Source organism: Glossina fuscipes, unplaced genomic scaffold, assembly GCF_014805625.2.
Source record: "Glossina fuscipes isolate IAEA_lab_2018 unplaced genomic scaffold, Yale_Gfus_2 61594, whole genome shotgun sequence".
Taxonomy (NCBI): domain Eukaryota; kingdom Metazoa; phylum Arthropoda; class Insecta; order Diptera; family Glossinidae; genus Glossina; species Glossina fuscipes.
The window spans coordinates 195,972-210,108 of NW_024003803.1; the positions used below are offsets into that span (position 1 = coordinate 195,972).

General features: G+C 33.6%; 1 protein-coding gene and 1 long non-coding RNA gene across 5 annotated transcripts in view; one reads left to right on the forward strand and one right to left on the reverse strand.

Annotated features, from left to right (window-relative positions):
• Positions 1-14,137, reverse strand: part of LOC119643744 — a 128,769-nt gene that overhangs the window by 91,856 nt on the left and 22,776 nt on the right. For both annotated transcript variants that reach the window (XM_038043203.1, XM_038043204.1), the window contains exons 2-3: positions 7,879-8,312; positions 7,622-7,822 (exon numbers count right to left, since the gene is read on the reverse strand). In XM_038043203.1, the coding sequence (XP_037899131.1) occupies positions 7,622-7,822; positions 7,879-8,312 (635 nt within the window). The remainder of the gene's footprint in view (positions 1-7,621; positions 7,823-7,878; positions 8,313-14,137) is intronic.
• Positions 8,338-12,167, forward strand: LOC119643745. Of its 3 annotated transcripts, XR_005248416.1 has the most exons (5): positions 8,338-8,374; positions 8,615-9,259; positions 9,333-9,829; positions 11,140-11,400; positions 11,460-12,167. It is a non-coding gene; the product is annotated as an uncharacterized LOC119643745 (long non-coding RNA). The 3 variants fall into 3 exon arrangements; XR_005248414.1 differs by lacking the exon at positions 8,338-8,374 and having other exon boundaries at positions 8,383-9,259; XR_005248415.1 differs by lacking the exon at positions 8,338-8,374 and having other exon boundaries at positions 8,383-9,259; positions 11,156-11,400.

A 14,137-nucleotide genomic window follows, 5' to 3' on the forward strand; every position in this document is an offset into this window, starting at 1 on the left:
GTCCCGAACCAAGTACCTAAAAGCAGGAATCGCTATGAAAACGATTTTACTAAATCTACCTAGCAACTGTGTGATGCAGATCACACAACAGATGCATTGGTATTGGTCTATCCAACCATATGCATAAGCTTTTCATAACGTATGAGCCGTCGACTTGCTTAGGCCACCGTTTTATAAAAATTATCGCTGGCCTAATGCTATTCAAGTCACTCTGCAGAACACTCTTAAATGCATGAACTAATCTACATTTGTAAATTTTAATAATTCGGTGAATGAAAGTTTTCTTCTTTTTTGTAGATTTGATTTTATTTATATTTTTATGAATGAAATTTTTTTGTGTTTTTTTAGATTTGATTTCATAAAATTTAATGAGCACCATGTAACTGGATTTTTGAAGTCAAATTGAAGCAGATACAAATCCGATTCCGCCGATTAAAATATGGCTGGACTTAATTAGCGAAGGGAGGTCATTGATAAATAGAAAGAATCATAAGTGACAGCTTTGAGCGATACTTGGTATTATAAGAAATTAATCAGACATGAGGGAGTTTTAAAGAAGGATCTATTATTAAAATAAGAGTCTAACCGTTTCAAGAATTATAAGAGACAGCCACAGGTCTGGTGTTTAAAAATATTGTAACGGTTAATCTTCTTTTTAGAAAGCCATGTTGAAATTGAGAACTAGAAGAGTTGACTTTTTTTTTAAAGACTTTGTTAAAATTCCTTCAAATAATTTAGGTAGGACACTCAACTTGGCAATGGCTTTATGGTTCTCGACGCACGCATATGTGTAATGGCATAAACAAACTGCTCTTCCCAAACAAATGAAAAACATCTGGTCTTCGAGAAAGATTAAAAATCTTTGAGATAATATCACATAGTTCATCAGCGCATGATTTGAGCATACAGGGTGAAATGCCATCAGGCCTAGAAGCGCAGCTATATTTTAGTGACCCTAAATATTGTAAAATATCATTCTCTGAAATGACCAAAACCGGGATCGAAATAGAGTTTGTGATTTCATAGGGAAAATTATCAGTTAAATCAACATCAGCAGTAGAAAAATTTCCTCTCAAGCATTTAGCAAAAAAATTCGAGTTTTTAAAGTCACCAGAGGAGTTAGACTTATGAAAATAGATGATGAAGGATATATTAAGTTTTTTGTTTTGGAGTAAAGAATTTTATAAAATTATTTGGGATTAATAAGAAGTGAGAACTTCATTTGGGATTTAAATCATTAAAAATTAAACATCGATTCCGACAATTTATAAACTTTTTGCAAACATTGACATCTGTCAAAATTTTGCTTAAATTCTCAGTACTTGGCAAATTTTTTGAAGCAAAATATTTGTTATTATTGTCATGACCGACTCTTATACACATCCATATACAAATATATGTGATAGGAACATATGTTAAAAGTTGTTGTACCTAGGTCAACTTGCTATTGTGTTGTTTTTCATGCTCCACACATTATTCTTTTAATATTTTTATATGAACAAAAATCTGTTTACTTATATCAATATATTTTTTTCAAGCGTAAATCCGTTTATCGGTGTTTGGATGGTAGCAAAACGTCAAACAAATCAATAAAGCACATTTTTATTCATTTCGTAACCACATAATTTAAGCATTTCACAATTGATGGAAATATTACTTCAGAAGACACTACTTTTTTTATTTTTAGTAAAAAGCATAATATATTTTTCTCAATATTTTCACTATGGATTTTGAAAACTCTTCAATTCAGGTCAATCATTCTAACTTTTTCACCATCTCGATTTTATCTTATTTTCTTTTCCTCTGCACAAGTTGATCAAAGTTTTCCCTCAACGTCATTCATTTATCTACGCACGAGATTAACAACGACATTCTATAAGGTTGCCTTTGTAGCTAATATTACATAATGTAGCCACATGTTATACCTTCGATAAGAGTTGTAATTGATGGCTGTATTTCAAAGGAATTGTATTTAAATGTAAGTGCACCGCAAGTCTCTGTTCCTTCTCCGTCTTTCTTCTTGGTGGTCTTCTTTGCAGCCGATAGCATCCGCTGCCATTCGTTTTCCTGTTCGTAAGAGACCAGACGAATACTAAATGCGGTGTAGCCAATGACATAAAAAAACGGGACCTCATAAAAATATCTGAACGTTGCTATGCAAATATCGAAACTTTATCTTTTGGTAGCGTCAATGTACTAGAATCGGCAACACTTGGTTCTCTGGCCATGAAAATATAAAGCAATGCGCACTTAGCAGAACATGTGTTCGATGTGTTGAAAAGGGCAGTTAAGGGCTTAGGTTTTTTGAAACAGTGGAAAAAATACTTCTATCCAGTCGATACTCTGTCATTTGCATCGCCTATTTCTACTCAACATTAGGGTACGCATACAACAAAAATCTCAGACGTTCATGGGCGACGAAAGGCTGTCCAAAGCTCTCGATGCCATTGACCATCGACGCATTGTGGGTTGTCTTATGTTTTTATGTACAGTTGCATTCAGGGCAAATGTTCCATAAAAATAACAGAGATTTATCCACCCAGTAAATCCTTTAACAGGACAACATGCGTTCCTCAGCCTTCTTACTCACTCGTCCTGAGATTACCTACGTAGTGGGATTTCAATATTTCCAGCAGAAAAATCAAACACAATGTGTAAAAGGTGAGACTTAAGCAGGAAAATATTAAAATATTACAATCATATTGTATATTTAAACAACTGTGAATTCACATGTTAGAGTGATTCTTCGAGTAATGCAAGTATGCACAAATCGCTGGATGACACGGATCTTCGGGTAAACCAAAATGGTGGATAGCAATTTGCAGCTATTTTCGAGAAACTGACAAGGCAAAGATCAAAGTCTGCTATTACAGTTAGGAATATAGTTGTATTAAAGCAGGTTCTGACGAAGTATTTCATTAAAGAAAACACAAGCAATCAGATTTTGAAGTAGGGACTATACAGCCTTATCACTGCAATACCAAATGACTTGCTGTATATTGAAACTTGCCATCGCTATGACATTACCAGTAGATCATGAAATTTCAGTACCGTTGCAACGTCACCATGTTGCTGATAAAAAGAAACATCCGTGTTTGGGGGAATAAAAGAGAAAGTTAAATGAAAGTATTTTTTATTAATATTCACACGAGTGGCGATAGATTCAACGTCAGGAAGATGTTGAAATGGAAATGAGCAACGTGAAAAGGCAATTTATATGACCTGGAACTAGTCGATCTTTTCTGAAAGGATGAAAAGAGTTTGGAAAAAGTTTCTGTGAATGCTAGTCCGTCTATAACCAGTTTCTAGTAAGAACTCAGCAGGCAAACTCTGCGCTTACTGAATTTGGGTAAGGAAACATTCGGATTTTTAAAGCTGAAGAAGCTAGGTGTTTTTCCAGTGGAGTAAATTGTTTTATTAAGGACTTATGTTTTGATTTACGTGAGATAATTTCCATGCTTTCCACTAGAGCTAAAACATTGAAAGACAAGAAAGCTCTAGGTTGGAGATAATTTGAAAATAGCAACGCCGCTCAGATTAAGAAATAGGACTTTTCCAGCAAAATAACCTTTTGGCGTGAGCCATTCGTTATTCACCTTGACACAAATACTGTTTTAAGGCTGTATTGCCGTCAAGAAAACATTATTCCTATTACGAACCTTAAGAATCATGGAAAAAAAATAAAAAGGCTGACTCCACTTATATGCGTAACTTGCTATCTTGCATATTCACCGAAAGAAATCGGAGGGAAAGGGATTTATTATTTTTGTTTATATTTTCTTGTAATTTGGAACGTAGCGAATGGAAGAAGATATTCTTATCGCAATAATACAGGTAGTTAGTGTTCCTATGGTGGCTTAAGTAGCTATTGTTCCTGTTAGGTAGCTATATTAGCGATTAAGGAACTATTAATTTTATCTGAACGATTTAGTCCGTAAGGTACATCTATGGCGGTAAACGTGGAAACCGAGCATCAGGGGTAGATAAAAGAAAGTTAGGTAAGGCTGGAGGGGAAGGATTACAAAGTACAGTATGAACTGCTGTTTTACAATTCTGAGAAGAAGCTGAGTATTTTAAGTATCAACACTCATCGAACACCGTCCTTATTTTCTCAACTTTTGTAGACAATGCCATGAGCTCTTTCCTAGTATGAGAAAAGCCCTTTTTTGTCTGCAAACGGGGCATGGGTGGATCCGTAATAAACTTATAAAACAATGAGATTCTGGTCTTGTTTTGGTCTAGCATGGTGTAGGTAGACGTTCCTCATTAGAAGTAAGACAAAGAAAAAAAAAAAAAAAAAGAAAAAGATAAGAAGACATTAACTAATTATACGCAGAGATTACTTAAAAAGTACAGAAGAGTAGAACTTCTAAAACGCTGTGACGAAGGGATAGGCTTAACAACTTTTTAAACAGAGAGCAACCAACGAACAGGATATTGTTCGATTAATTTGAAAGTTTTAGCGTCCGCGTACATTTGCAATGTAAGGGTTCCGTCGGTTTGCTTTGAATACTACTCTATCGCAATAGAGTAAGTAATAACGGCCTGCCGTTATTCAATACCCTCATTCGCAAGAATAACGGCCTACCGTTATGCAACAGCCTTTATTCATAACTATCCCTCTCTCTCTTCCTTTGGAAAACGCTATTATGCAAGGGAAAAACTATGCAAAGTGAGAAAGTCCAAAGTCCGTCCGTGTGACTTAAGAACATCTTTTTCCTGCTTTGAACAAAAGCCAGTTAGTGTTTGCACTGGAAAAAGTTAGGTAGTTTTTGGACTGGAAAGAATGTTAGAGAATGAGTTTGGTGCTGTAGAGCCAGTTAGCGTTGTGCGGTCGAAAGAGGCAGTGTTGTGCTGTCCGGAATTGATTTCATGCTGTCGAATGTTTTATAAATTCTTGTTTTGGAAAGAAAAAAAAGAAGTCAACATTGCAAAATGAAACAGATCACAAAAAGGACAAGAGAAAAAAAATTAAGTGTGTTAAAAACTTCAAAAGAAAAACAATTAAATACCGTTGAAACTAAAAAGTTTAATTTGGTTTTAGCCCAATAGCTTTAAAAAAAGATTAGTTGGAGTTTCTTATCACGAGAGTCCCAGCAAAATGTGTATAATGCTGAGAAAAACTATTAACACACAACGAATACTTTCACGTATAATTGATTAACTAAAATATACTTATTATTGTTAATATTAAAATTATGAAAAAAGGAAATCAATATATTAAGCGTAATTAGCAGTCGCCTGCATGTCTCGAACATAACTTTTTTGTGAAACGCTCGCAAAGACTTCAATAGTTGGAAAAACAAAATGTAAATAAATAAGAAAAACAGAAAAAAAGGCCTTTAAATGTTTTACAAATTCTTGTCGCAAAGACTGTTTTAATTGTGGAAGAAATTTCTTAAGTAAAAATCGAAGGAATCTTAGATATTTGACACCGTGAATAGCTGAAGCATGAAAAATAAACTTAATGAGATGAACTTTTGCAACTGCACAACGAATTTATAGAAATCATTACAAAAAATATGTGGAGATCCGCCGCTTTTATGTACATGGATGGAGGGAACTGATGTCACAAAAAACTTTGCATACATTTGTTCCCAACCATACGCTCTTGGGAAGTTGGCGGAAGCAGGCATTTAAATTTTACATCCTCTGCACGCAGCCAGTGAAGCATTCATCATCATCTCGCCACATCACCAGCAAGGAATCAGGTTGTATTTTTTTTATTTTAATTTTTAATATTGTTATTAATTTCGACAGAGAAATAAATTCTAAGACTAAACTCTTGAAGCACCAGCATCTAAGGCTATCGGCTTTTAATTTTTTTTATTTATTCGCATCTATAATAAAATAGATTAAAAAAAAAAGGAATAATGCTTGGCTAAGCGGTATACTCTACTGCTGAAGCGGCATATGGGCGGATGTGCGAATGAGGGTAAGGGGACAGGAGATACGGACTAACGGACTAGGAATGGACTAACGAACAGCGGACAGTACAGACAACTCTTATTTTTTTTCAACTTTACTGTATTTCGATTTATTTTTTTTTATTTCTTTTTGTCATACGGCACGGCCAGTCGTAAAATTTCTTAAAGATTTACCGCGAAGGGGCTATGCCGTTGACAAAGTCAACGCTTGGCAAGTCAGTTAAAAATAAATTATAAAGGTAGTAAGTGAAATCAATCTAAACCAAAGCAAAATTAGTCAAAAAAAAGGAGAAGAAATTCATACACAAGAGCATTTGCCTTTGTGTTTGTTGATTGCAAAAAAAAAACTCAGATGATATAAGTTACATACACAACCCATTTGTTAAGCGCACACATGCATCGAAGCAAACCAATTTCCAAGTAAGTAAGTAGCAATCGTTAGAAAAATGTCTTTGCGCATTTTATGACCATTAGCACCTACAGTGTAGCACATTAAATCAAATGTTCTACAGGGGCTTTAATGATCATCATATACTTTTTTACCTAAGATGGTGTTAGCTTACAGGTATATATAGAGTGCGCAGGCATTTCGAGAGACGTTTTCGATGGTGTAGTTTTTTAAACTTATGTGAGTCGACTGCTGTGCAATCAAAAGACGTTTTTTGTTGCATTGTCAACTCTTGGTAACACTATGTAGGTAGTTTTTAAGATCACTTGAATTCTTCTTTTAATCTTTCCCTAAACTGGCTTTGTTTTTTCTGATGTCGGCACCGGTAAATAAAATCGTTGAAAATAATTATTTGACCTTATTTCTTTTTTTAATACTTATAAAGTATTAATACTTATAAAGTAGGTAGGTGGTCTTTGTAAATTAATATTATGAGTTATTTAAAAATTTGTAGAAGATATCCAAAGTACAGTGACTATCGAAGAAAACATTAACAAGCTCAGCCATATTGGAAGTTATGTGATTCGCAGTTGGTGGTAACGACTCTCTGCTATCGTCCTTCAACACCAAATGTTATTAATTAGGGCTTAAATGGGCTTAATAGGGCTTTTCTAAAAACGAAATTTATAAGACGTCCAGCTAGGAAAAACGACAAAAGTTGTGCTACTGCATCATCCATTTGTGAAAATCCCTTAAAGTTTAGTTATAATCATAATTAGTTCGCCGTACTATTCATGAACGACTAAGTTCTTTTTTAGTCATTGTTGTGATATTTTGTTTTATAGTGTCGCTCATTTTATTGAATTTGAAATTTTCGTATGTGAAAGCAAAAATATCCCAACTGATAAAAGATTTGTGTGACATAAAAACTCAGACGCTGCTATCATATCGTGGCATATCTAGTCATATTCATCTGGGAAAAACCTTTAGAGCTCGTAAAATAAAATATATAACTTTGCAGTAATACCAGAAAAAAGAGGAGGACTATTATTAGTAAAAGTGAATGAATTTTACATGGATAAGAATTTGAATGTAAGCCAAAATAAGCATGCGGAGGGAGTTGTCTCAATGTGATATATTGAAGGGAAATTTGTAGATTTGTTATAAAGAAATTTTTATATTATATTTGAAAAATTAAAGAAGGAAGCGTTCTCTTCAACTCTATTTTTTCTAATCCTTACATTTTTTTAATAAGCATTTTTAAAGCTTAAGAAAGGTTAAAAATGTGATCCAATGTTTCACTTACACGTGTCAATGTCATTCCCATGGATTGGCCATATGTGATTTCAGGATAATGCCTGTTCTCAGTGGCAACGTTCGAGATTATCTTTTCTTTACTTTCCACAATGGTTCCACTATTTCGGAGATATGTTATACGGTAAGTATAAGTAGTAATGCAAGTCTTTGTAAAAAAGTGATCTGCATCTGGCAGTAAAGTGAACTTCGTCTAGGAAAAACACTTATACATAAATTAATTAAATTTGTAATGTCAATGCAGCGTACCGTTTTGGCCTGTAGCTTGGAAGAGAAGTTTTGTTGAACAGTCGAGCTTGATGACAGTAACATTATTATCATTTGATTCTTTATGGTGCTGGGCGGCAATGTCATCGGCTTTTGTGTAACGTTTGAACTTTGATTTAGTGGATTGGTTTCTAATGAATTGCCTTCATCTAATTTGTTTTTATCGCTCGCTATTATCACTTCCACACCGTTCGACATTATTCGAGTGGCTAAATTGTGTCGGGCTTCGTCAAAAGGATGTGATATAGACAGATCTTGAGGTATATACGTAGCTTCGATTACGTTCACAGAGTTTTTTGCAGAATATGTTTTACCAAAAACATGTTCTGAGCTAATAACTGCTGAAGCTTTATAAATGACTGAAGAGTTCGGCAGAGATAAGGTTGAAAAAGTTGATAGTTGCAATTGCAGTTTTCCTGTGGAAATTCGAAACATTTTATTAAACTGCCCTACTTGCAACGTATTAATTAAAAATACTGTAAGTAGGATATTTTATTTTAAATTAGTTTCTATTTTATTACTTATTGTCGATTTGAACTTTCTAATATAATAAAAGGATGACTCTGATTCTGACATAAAATAATGCAAGTTTCCGTAACTGTTGTTTTTTTATTTGTTAATTTTAGCTTATTATCCATGTAAACATGAAAAAGATAAGACGCATTTTGTTTATACTTCGCGTTAATACGATTAATTTTTTAATTCTATTCTTTACCAGTTTTTATCAACGCTGCTGCGTTTAGTTAATTTGAATTTTAAATGCTGACGTAGCGAAACAATCGAAAGGGCGAAATAACGAAACTTCAGGCGACTTTGGGTACCATCCACTCGAAGGTGCACCGATGATCTCAACATCATACCACTAACTTCGCAACGTGTGCAAATTTATCGTCGCTGCTAATATCTCATACTAAAGAATCTAAGCAAAATCAGAATTCTCTGGAGAGCTGAATAGAGGTCGAGTTTTGCCTATGATCCTTGTATACGAACAAACGGCAGATGCATTCCGTTATACAAATTTCGAAAAGCGTTAAATGCCAAACAGAAAGGTTGAACCGCTGCTCTGATAGTAAATAATCCAACTCTAGCTGACGAATATGTAGCAAAAATTTACCCTCCCCCAGAGAAAAAGAAATGGTAAAATATTCACACCTAACACTTAGCACTTATTCACGAAGTGAACTAATTCAACTGGTTGTTTTGAGCCAAGTCAAATTAATAAACCTGACCAAAGAAATGAGAGAAAATGATGAATATATTGGCCCTCACCGTTAATGGAACCATTTTGAAACGTATTAATGGCACAGTTTCTACTAGTGTGACGAATTTCGTGCAATAAACGAGAGTTGGAGATTTGCAAAAGGTAAGTATCTTTAGATTAGTTCTCTCAGAAAAGAAAACGATAAAAGCAAGATTAACGGTAGTTCTCCCTGCAGTATTGATGACAACAATTGCGATAGTAATGGGGTCATTGTAAAGAATTGTGAAGAATTATAAAACTTTCCTAAATTTTATACCAGCCTACATAAAAAAGTCGATAGCGTGTTGCAAAGCTGCGGTGTTTTCTGATGAAAATTATCGTTAACAGCAGAAAGTGTAGCGAACCACGTTAACAACTCTGCCGACCATCCATGTTTAGCGTGGATTGAAGATAAAACACTTGAAAACACCTTTTGGAAGTAACCAGCACATATAAATCTGAGACGATCCAATTGAAGAACGCGAGAATCAACCAAATTAAAAGCACCATTGCAAGCCTTGCAGCTAAATAAATTTTGAATTATACTTTCTGAACTAAACAACAAGAGACGAATGACTGTACTAATGCAGTGCCGCAAATTTTAATTGGAACGCCTTAAACAAATATAATGCGTCTAGTAAAAGTTCATAACCTCCACGAAAGTTTCCTTGTACACCTATCTAAAGAAAGAAGGTATGTTAAATATACATTGGTGATGGGAAACGTTTACAACAAATGATGTATGATTATTTTACAATTTGGAGATTTGACGTAAAACCTTTAGAACCAGTTTTGTTTAAAAGTGATAGCAGAACTAAAAATATACCGAAGCAACATACAAGGAAACTAGGTTACCAATATAAAATTTTTTGGGAAACAAGAGGAACTTGTATATCGAAAGTGTGAAACTGAAAATTGAAAATTTATTCCAAAATATGTGTCTCCTCTCATCATGAAATAAACTAACATTTGCAAAAGTATTACGCACATCAAATAAATTAACGTGACTGGTTGGCGAAGGTGGTATCTTCCTCATTTTGTTCTTTAAAATGTTAACAAACAAATCATAGGCGGCTTAATTTTCGATAACGCTGCATCAATTAACGGCACTTCCTTAATTTCGAAATTAATGAAAGGACCAGCTCAGCAACTTAAGCCGCTTTCATCGTTATTAATGTGATTCCGTCATGTTAACTGGTCCTTGGTGTGTGCCTATATTCGTCATATGTTTCTTCGCGCAATATAAAAAGATGATCAAGATGAATAAAAATAGCAAAATTCAAACCATTATTTGCCAGCTCGCCATTCTCGCCACCATACATCGAAAGTATTAACGCAAAATTAATGAGAAGCAATAAACCACATGCTGTGAAAGTCAGTAAGAGCGACTGCCCTGACTAAAGAGGTTTTAAATATATAGCTACAAGCAGAATTCAACTTTTGGCTTTCTATCGAAATTAATTTTCTTTGACAAATTCTTGATGGTGTTAATGAAACTGGCTAAGCGATCAATTTGTCTGCGAATTTAAATGATAGAGAAAAAGTTAGGTATGTTCGGGTATCCGCGAACAGATTAATTGGGCTTCAAATTTAACGTCAAGAGTTCTCCCAAATAAATTGTAGGTGGAGACAGTCGCCTGACTAGATGGGAAATTTTGTGATCACTTCATTTTTTTCGGCAGATATTATAGTAAGTTCAAAACAGACAAGAACTACAGGGAACTACTATAGATGGAAACACGCCTACTGTTAAAGGTTAGACGCCGTCTAATAAGCTCGGTTCTGTAATATCCTAAAAACAAAGTAAATCTCGAATGTCGCGAAACCTAATTTGAGCGTAGCGCGAATGGTTGAGTTAGGATGTGGTTCAGAAAATCGATTATAAATTTTATTTCATTTTTTTATGTTTCTTAACATAATGATCCTTGCATGTTCATACCAATGATAATCATACCAAACATATATATTTTTTTAAAATCATAACATATTGGAAAACATATAAGGAATTCCTTTCTAAAGGAGTCATCACGACCAGTTCACGAACAATTCGCCTAGAGTTGAACTACATATCCTGACGCTAGTAAAACCGTCCTCTCAGCTATAGCTTCCTGGAAAAACGTTTACGCGTATAACGTTTACGTTGTCTTTGTTATTGGAAAATCTAAACGCCCTTTAAAACACCCCCTATTCCTAGATAGGAATTACTTGTTGTGATACTGCGAGTGGGCCTAAATTACACTATGTTAAGAAATTACTATGTAAAGGTATCAAAAATAATCTTTTTGTCAGACTCCAAAGTCATTAACATGGTAAATTCCGATAGCTTTTCCTACAAACAACGGGTTTCAAATCAAATAGGGCAAGTCTTCAAAATTTCCTATAATTTGCAATGCAGATGGACTCCTGATGCCTAGAAACTAATAGATGACGAAAATTGGAAATCCTCCTCAAATTCACATTGATTGTCCGGATCACTATTTCTGCAACAATCCGAACGAAATTGATCACAAAGGTGTCTTCGTACAGCCAATTACGATTGTGAGGCTGAAAGGCGCTCAAAAACGTTAAACATAATTATCAAAGAACGTTGTAAAACTCCTATAGAAGATTTTGCCAATTACCAGGGTTACCTTTTGGATTCAACGAGCTATGAGGAGTTTTCATTAAAACCATTAAAACGTGGAATCTCGTCCCCAACATTATCAGCTATAGAAGGTAAGGACGCCGAAAAACTTATATGCCTTATAACAGTAAGGCCACCGACCGACTTCACAATTACGCTTTGGAGAGGCTTTTATATCATCAGCGCCATAATTATGAATACAGTGGAGAGTATCCTTAGGGATAAAAATATTTTTTGCCAAAATTTGATATTTATGGATTTGTATTTACATTAAGTAATAATAAAAATTTTAATAAGGATGAAAGATAATAAAAATGTTATATAAACTAATAATAAGATTTAGAATAAGTAATTGATTAGTACCATAATTGATGAATGAATGAGATGATAAAAATAATGCTTATCTAATAGGGAGATAAATTAATAACATGGTTATTATAATATAACAATATAATGTAAATTAATAAGTAAATAGATGATATTGAACGGATTAATTATTATATTAGGTCATATTGAAAATTCTCCGCGCGTTTCTCCGCGAGATGCCTATTTGTCGGGCAACACTCCTCTGATTGTCTCATGTGCCTAAAAGGTGACATTTCATATTACATTTTTTGTGCATTGTCTAATTCTCTGCTCGTGTAGAAAGTTATATTGCTTTGAAAATCGGTAAAATATCTGAAGAAGTACGTTACATGATGCTTTTTTACAAAAAAATTTGTTAAGTGTATATGGAGTATTTTGTCATTGAATAAAGGACCTCGGATTGCTTGATTCCGTTCTGGAAATTTCGACGTCTAAGATGCATCTCACAGTCACTGAAAAAGTCGATGAAATTTTGCAACTGGTTGAGCAACAACGGCACGAAATAGCGTAGATATTAAACCACATGGCAGTTTCGAATTATTTGAAAATTACAAGCTACAAGTAGAAGCTTGAAACCGCAGAGATTTTCAAAGTGACCTTTAATATAGTATAAAGTAAACAATATATTATTAGTATTATTAACATAAATGAAACAACTAGTATATTGAAAAGCAAAAGTTGTTAATATAATAATAAAAACGTAGTTGTTGCGTTTAATAAACATAACATACTAATCTTGACGCGCTTACGATAGTGAATTATGAACATTTAAACGCATATACTAATTGTTAAATGCTCTGTCTTATAAACCACACAAGCTTATAAACTTGTGCGAGCTGCTGAGGAATTTTTAATTAGAGGAAATGGCGTTCAGGCATTTCAACTTCGGGAGAGAAAAAGTTATTTCGATTCGAAGTGACAATTTCATCTATATTTGGAATCAGAAAAAGATACTTATATTATAAAATCATTAATTTATAAACTATATACGTTAGAAATGATGTTTATAATAAATTGCCGTCTGGTACTATCGCTGTCAGTCAGACAAAATATGCTGACCACTGCAATATTGCCAGTTGTTTAATACGCAAATAATTAAGAAAAATAATAGCATGAATTGACAAACGGTATTTGCATAATCACTAAAAAAAGCAATTGGAAATATGCATAGACAAAAAAAAAAAGAATTTAAAAGTAAAAGGAAAAAATGAACCATGTACGTACGCATATGTAAACATGAACACTTATGTTAATACGAATGTTTTAAAAGTATATATGTTGACTAATATTGTACTAAAATTAAAGTTAAAGCAAAACTAAAATAAAAGCAAATATAATGAGTAAGATTATGCTCAGATTAAGTTGATATGTTAAGCTATGTTAGATACATTACATTAACGGACCAAAGCTTTTCTTAAAGTACGATAAAAAACTTCGCGACCGTCGTAAGATTTTCAAAACAGTGATTTAAAAAAAAAATGCTGTAGGTCTAGGAAACGCTTTCACATTTGTGAAACCTAAATAGCTTACATTGTACGTTAGTGTTGGCTTTCCAATGTTTGTATTGGTTGTTTAGAGTTCATGAGAAAAAAGAACTGTAGATTTATAAGTTTATACGAAAAATCAGCTAAAATTGAGGAGAACGTTTTTACATACAAACAGTTGAAACAAAATAAAGAGTTTTAAGTTTGTGAAAGGTAAGTAAAATAATTCTCCATTTTTTATTGGTTTTTACTTCAATTGTCTATTTAATTAATAGTTCGGAAACTCTGCGCGCGCGCTGTGATCATGTTTTTTTTTACATTATGCGTATAAAATTTGTGTATATATATTTTTTTTTGTTTTAAATGGTTTTAAAGCAGAAAGCAATGGAAGTTTGGAAAACTGTCAGCACTTGTGATAGAATTTGTTCTCTGTGAAAAAATAAATAATTTTAAAAACAGTCAAATTTAAGAAGAATCAAATTTTCTTTTCTTGGATCAAAAAGAAAAATCCTTATTTGCTGATTGACG